Source organism: Cupressus sempervirens, chromosome 3, assembly GCF_028749045.1.
Source record: "Cupressus sempervirens isolate cs-2001-9-10 chromosome 3, ASM2874904v1, whole genome shotgun sequence".
Lineage (NCBI taxonomy): Eukaryota > Viridiplantae > Streptophyta > Pinopsida > Cupressales > Cupressaceae > Cupressus > Cupressus sempervirens.
In genome coordinates, this window is record NC_143120.1 from 197,701,883 (window position 1) to 197,708,549 (window position 6,667).

General features: G+C 35.1%; 1 protein-coding gene across 1 annotated transcript; it reads left to right on the top strand.

Moving 5' to 3' along the window:
• The first annotated feature begins 3,180 nt into the window (after positions 1-3,180).
• Positions 3,181-4,116, top strand: LOC149565500 (F-box/kelch-repeat protein At1g80440-like). Its single transcript, XM_089816334.1, has 2 exons — positions 3,181-3,400; positions 3,671-4,116. The coding sequence occupies exons 1-2, from the start codon at positions 3,181-3,183 to the stop codon at positions 4,114-4,116; spliced, it is 666 nt and encodes a 221-aa protein (XP_089672460.1).
• Positions 4,117-6,667: the final 2,551 nt, after the last annotated feature.

Sequence of the window (6,667 nt, forward strand, 5' to 3'; positions counted from 1 at the left end):
CCTTCTTGCACCTCTCCAAGGTCATTTTCGACCTACCTTCATTTTTTTGGCCATAACTTGAGCATACGAAGGTATTTTTCCAATCTAAAAAAAGTGCCAAAAAGCTGGTTTCAAGACAGAAACATTGGTGTAGGTATTTTTAGGTTTTGATGTAGTTTAGTTGCTCATTTTTTAGTTGAAGTCTGAAGTTCTATTTTTAACTCCAGCATGCATATTTTTTGCGTCCCATGTCAGTTTTTTGAAAACGTTATATTTTTGGAAAGTTGGTTTTATTGCTTTTTTAGAAATGTGGTCTTTTTCCTTTGATTTTGGCCCATGCTCTTTCTATCATGTTTTTGGCATTTTTTCTCTATGGTGGATATCTTGGGTGTTTCAAGTCTGAGGATTATTTTTCTGGCATGGTTTCTTTTGTTTGGGCTGTCCTATCTTTTATGTCAACTTTTTTCCTATTTTGATCATTTTAGACATCATTTGTAAGCTCTTTTGTATACACCCTAAGATAAAGTGTCACTTTTGCATTTCAGGTTCATGAACATTGTTTTGAGACAATTGTACTTGCACTATTTTTATAAAGCACCATGGGGGGATAGTTGTTTGCTATTTTAGGTCTTCTCCCTTTGTCAAGTGAGTGTCCCTTCCACGACATTAGCCCCATGCAGCGTCGTTGTGACCATGTCTTTATAGGTGTTTGTACCTCTTCGTCTCTCATTGTTATTGGTTTTGTCTGCGGAGGATTTTGGCCCACCTTCTTAGTTTCATGTCATCTCATCCCATCTACATTCAGGGGGGGGTTATGTTATTGTTTTAATGCATCCTTGGTTCGATGGTTCGATAGTGTGAGCTATGTATTCAGTGGTTGATCGTATATACAAGGCAATTGCAATGGTTGGCTACCTATGCATTTCGGTGAGATGGATCATCTACCATATAAACACGCTCAGTTTGTGCCTTCTTCTTCCATGGAGGTTCTTCAGATCAGCAATTTCTTTTAGATGGTAGATTTTGTGGCTTCTTCATGCTTCAGTGATGCTCTTCACGATCACTCTTTGTTCTTGTTTTAGGGGACATTCCCCTAGTTGGAGGCTTCTTCAATTCTTCACTAGGTTCTTACCTCTTTTTGGGGGAGGGTTTTTCCCAGGTGGTTTTCTCTCTTTCCCCATTTTTAGAGGTTGCATCTCTTTGCATTGTACATGGGTACCTAACATGGCCTTGTTGCCAGGACCCATTCTACATATTCATCTTAGTTTTGTGAGCTTAAGGCATTCCCCTAAGTTGCACTGAAGGGGGGGTGTGAAGGGGGGGTGTTAGAGTAAATAATTAATTATTTATTCTATTTACTTAAGCTTACTTAGGTTAATGCATTTATTTAATATTTAGTATTTAATGCATGTAGTGATGAGTTGTTGACAACAGAGGAGTTTTTTCCCTTCTAGCATGTTCTACCTTTTTGTGGAAGAGTGCTTAGTTGTCAACCTTATCTTCTACCTCTTTCCAGCTTGTTCTACAAGCTTCCATGAGGCCTTTATATTCGGGCTCTCTCTTTGTATTTTCTCATTCCATTCTCATTGTAAATACGATTTCATTATTTTGCAATATGTTCTCTCTCATGTTCGTTTAGGGTCTTTTCCAAGCTCCACCTCTTCCTTCTTGGTTTCACTTCAACAGGTTATTTTGCATGTAGATGATCTTGGAGATTGTGGAGTTGGATTTCATCAACTCCTAAAATATTATTGATGCAATGAGTATTACAATTATATTTAATGCATAGCATCGATCTTGTTCAATCTAAGACAACCATAAGAAAATTGGATAATGCACAACATATGATCCATAGATATGTGAGACTTATGGTATTACAATTCGCGTTATGTTTGTCGAGGCCATCAAAACACCACAAGTAATTCCAAAAGATGGACACAAAATAAATGTTGCCACCAATAGAGTATTACTTCTAGTATGTTGTAGCTCGTACACTAATCAACCTTTGATGAACTTGACATGGCAACAAACATGAGATATATATATTCTGAACATTCCTTGTACACAATCAAAAACTCTTGTTACATCACTAACATCTAATCTAGTATACGCCCAAAATCATCAACCACCAACTAATACCACCAATGTGGCAACATGGAGGTCTTAGCATCAATGGCAGCCAATGCTAAACTTCATAATACATTCTAACATGGAGTTTCATGTGGGACTTCTTCAAGTGGAGTCACAACAAAATGTTATAACTTGATATATGTTTTGTCAAAAAAAAATATGATAACAACTCCATACCCAAACTTGGTGGCTGAAATCATAAAACAAAAATTTGGTAATTTTACGTTGTGTAACCATTTAAGAGGAATGGAAGAAATAAAAAAACCTACATCTCTTTCTCTCTCTCAATTTAATTTATTATTTTTAATAAAATATTTACAATGTAAAACAAAAAATAGAATAAAACTATTAAAATTGTTTAAATAAATAAATAAATTCACACATTTCAATTTCAATTCACTACAATAAGGAAACTATTATAAAATTGTTTTTCTTAACTCCAAATTAAAGTACTTTAAATTAAAGAAATAATTTTTACTTTAAACAATAAATTATAAATATATATTTGTTAATATTTAATATTTTTAAAATAAAGATAATTTTTATATACATATGCTTTCACCAAATTAAATATTATTTTAATTGTTTTATTTAATTGTTTTTAAAAATATTTTCTAACTTTTTAAAAATAAATTTTTAAATAATTTAATATTTTTAAAAATAAAATTAAAAAAGATAATTGAAATAATAATTAGAGGGAAAAAAAAAAAAAATTTAAAAATTAAAGGTGAGAGGGGCTAGAGCTCTATTTTTAGATAGAGGAGGTGTTATGTGAAATTTAAAAAGGATTTTCATTACATGTTAAAATTTATATATTTTATTCTTAAGAAAACGAATATATATATATATATATATATATATATATATATCCAATATTTTATCAATTTAACTGAAATTTTAAAGCTAAAATTATACAATATAAAAATTCATAAAACTGCTAACGTTTAAATATTCTTTTTGTTAAAAAAAATTAGCAAGCCAATCTACTCAATATAAAGCACAAGCATATGCCAATCTATTTAAAAGGGCAAGCACAAGGATATGAAAACATATGTTTAGGAATTGAGAGAGATGGCAATGGAGATATTTCCAGGTCTTCCGGATGACGTTGGCAGATTGTGTTTGTTGAGGGTGCCATTAACCTCACACCCCACGATGGCCCTTGTTTGTAAACGGTGGAAAACCATCGTATGCAATCCGCTCTTCTATCAAGACAGAAAGAGATTTGACCTGTCTCAGAAGTTGATCCTATATGATAATTACTATGATACAATAACAAAACCTGAAGATCGTAGACTAAAATTGTCCATCCCTCTTCAAAAATTAAGCAAAACCCTAGCTCCATATCCCTCACAATTCCCTTTTTTTTCAGGTCGTTGTTCTTATTATGTTCCCTTCAAACACAAATTGTTCGTTTGAAGTTCACGAATCCTACAGCACTTATCATCTACGATTTTTCCTCTGGTATTCATTCCCCTGTTTCTCGTTTTTCTCAATTGTATCAATCATGTTTACTATTTACTGACATATTGTTTATTGTGTCAATTGACTTGTGTCTTAGGAATATGGAAGCTAGGCCCCAGAGTTCCCGAATGCAGACAAAATTTTTGTTGCTCGCTGGACTCAGATAAAGGGCTGATCTACATTGCTGCTAAGGACTGTACAGCCACATTTTATGACATTGAGGAAGAGAAATGGGGGTATCTTCCCCGCATGATGTCAAGCGGATTCGATTGCCACAGCGTCTTTACTGATGGAAAGTTTTATGTGGCAACTCGTATGAAGTGGCTTCAAGAGGGGCGTATAGATGCCTATGATCCCACCACACGACAATGGAGTGCCATATGCAACTGCCGTTATCTGGAAGAGCAATCTTTCGCTGCATTTGCGCGGATTTTTTACGATTTATTTAGGGCAAGTGTAAGTTGCGATTTGCCGATGATGCCTCTGACTTCCACCTGTTGGAGCCGTCCACGAGCGGAGGAGCGTATACAAATGGAGCTCTAAAGGAATCTCGGTGCTTCGTAGTTTTTAATGTTTCATTCACTCACTGTGCTCCTGATTCTAGTTAATTGTTTTTTTCCGATTTGTCATTTTATATATGCTTTACTCCAGCTATACGCCCTTATCATCTCGGAGTACTTTGTTCATCCATCCAATTTATGTTTAAGGATATAATTTCTCAAGAAAATTGTTTGATTGAGCAGCATTGCAAGTCTTACAAATGTGTTTTTGCTATTTGAGCCTTTGAGCTTTTTATTCTGGATCTGGTCATACATGGCTTCATCATTCTTCTACTAATTTGATTGATAATGAAGGATTTAATGGCTATTTTGGGCATTCTGAGCAGACATGAATCAACATTGGAACGCTCTGTGGGTTCAACATGACTGAGGATTTACAAACAAAAAAAACTTGTGTCTTCAAAAAATGTTTGAGAGTTTGTCATTTCATGGTTGTGTGTGAAAAAAAACAGAGAAAGCAAGTACTCTTCAACGAGAAAGACATTATGGCAAGGCATTTACATAGCTCTGCTAATAATCAATGACGCTCTGGTGTTTATAAAGGAATTTAACATACTCATTGACAGATATGGGGACAGTTATCCGCCTAGACAGAAACCATTTGCAGGATTAGTGTACAGTTGTATATTTGAAAATGAGCTCATTCCTCTCAGATTTCCTCTTTTGAGGGACAATCATCCTTGCAAATTCATGTCAAAACCCTCTTTTTTTAGAAGTTTTCCTTACAAAATCCTGTTGATGTGTTCTAAATGCAATATAGATTTTCTGTCGATTTCTTTGTTTAAAGGAATATGTAGTGGGTTGATTGAGTTGCTCTCAGCATTTAGGGCATGTAGGGTTTCTTTTACTTCATGTTTACTTTACATCCTTTGAGGTGCCAGATGATATACGTGGATGTCCTGCTTACTAGAGATACCTCCTGCATGTTATATATTGGTGTCTCATGATAATATCCTTAACAATGGCATTTGTTTTCGATGAATTATATATCACCCTATTCAATTATTGCTTGTTACTATTTCCATGCAGATGACTTATGTATTGGTATCTCTTGATCATATCTGTATATAATGGAGTTTAGAGGCCTATGGCTGTAAAAGAGGACTAGCTATCAAAGTTCAAAACACTACTACAACCATATACAATTTGTGTTGATTGGGTCATTAACGTGGAGCCTTACAACAGTTGCATAGTCTTTCCCATAAGATTGATAGGGGCAGTCTTTGCATTACATCTAATTAGAGATGACATTGAATCGGAACTATTTTCTTTTTTGTTGTGGAATCTCTTCTTTTCTAGAAACATATTTTGGTCTTCTTTTGCTCAGTCATATTTGTTGGATACAATTGGTTAATTGAGTGTTGTCTTTGCTGTTACACAAATGTCATATCAGTCATCAGACAGAGTCTACCGAGCTCAGAAGGTAAGCATAGTAGTTTACAGAGTCTACCGAGCATTGCTGTATATTACACTGTAAAGATAGCTTCTACCGAGCTCACTCGGTGATCGAAGGAAACTGTGACAGAGTATTTACCGAGCTGGGAAGGTAAGTGAAGAAAAGTAGTGTTTACCGAGTTGGAAAGGTAAGCGAAGAAAAGTTAGTGTTTACCGGGCTGGGAAGGTAAGCGAAGGAAAGTCAGTGTTTACCGAGTTCACTCGGTGTCCAAAGGATTTTTGCACAATTCGCAGTGCTTACCAAGCCTCACTTGGTTAACACTAAAGATCATTATGGTACAGTGTTTACCGAGCTGGGTTGGTTAGCGAAGGATTTTTGAAAGTGTGGAGTTAAGGCTAAAATTGATTTATGTGATGAATGTAGCCGACTCACGGTATAATTATTAATAATTTTAACTTGTATTTAAGGCCGACTTGATAATCAGAAAGGTATATATGAAGGATCAAGTTGCGAATTCAAGTGTGCATGTGTGGATAAGATGTATGTCGAATTGTGAAGGTGCAAGCGAATTTTTGAAGGATCAGATATCCTTGTGGAGCTACAAAGCTTTTATGTGATCAGAGAGGATCTAGTGAAGCAGAACAGAGATCTGTATCAACAAAGATAAGTTGCATTATATTCAGATCATTCATTGTTACTTTCTAACAATTGTAGCCGTGATTTCAAATCTCTTAACAGAGTGGGTTTAACAGCCTTACTGTAAATCCTCTAACAAGGTAACAGTTCAGTTGAATTGTTCTAAAGACCTCTAGCAAGGCCACTCCTAACAGGGTGATTAAATCCTCTAACAGGGTCACACCTAACAGTGTGTTTTGTAACCTTTAACAGGGTTGGCTCCTAACAGGGCTCACTTCAGAAGAGTGAAAAACAGTAACTAGTTACATTGGTGGTTTTTTCCATGTTGGGTTTCCACGTTAAATCTGGTGTCTCTAGTGTTCATGATTGCTGAATTGTTTTGGTTATCAGTTCTTAATAATTATTAGTATTTCCTGCATTATCAAGTTTCAGTAATCTGTAACTAAGATCAAGATTTTAGACATCTAAGGGACTGTGAAATGTTTTTGTGGTAACTGATTCA

What these genes read in the sequence shown, in the direction of transcription:
- LOC149565500 (XM_089816334.1), top strand. Translation starts at nt 3,181, where the DNA reads ATGGCAATGGAGATATTTCCAGGTCTTCCGGATGACGTTGGCAGATTG. An exon ending in AATAACAAAACCTGAAGATC is followed by an intron (nt 3,401 to 3,670) that starts GTAGACTAAAAT and finishes CTTGTGTCTTAG; the next exon opens with GAATATGGAAGCTAGGCCCC.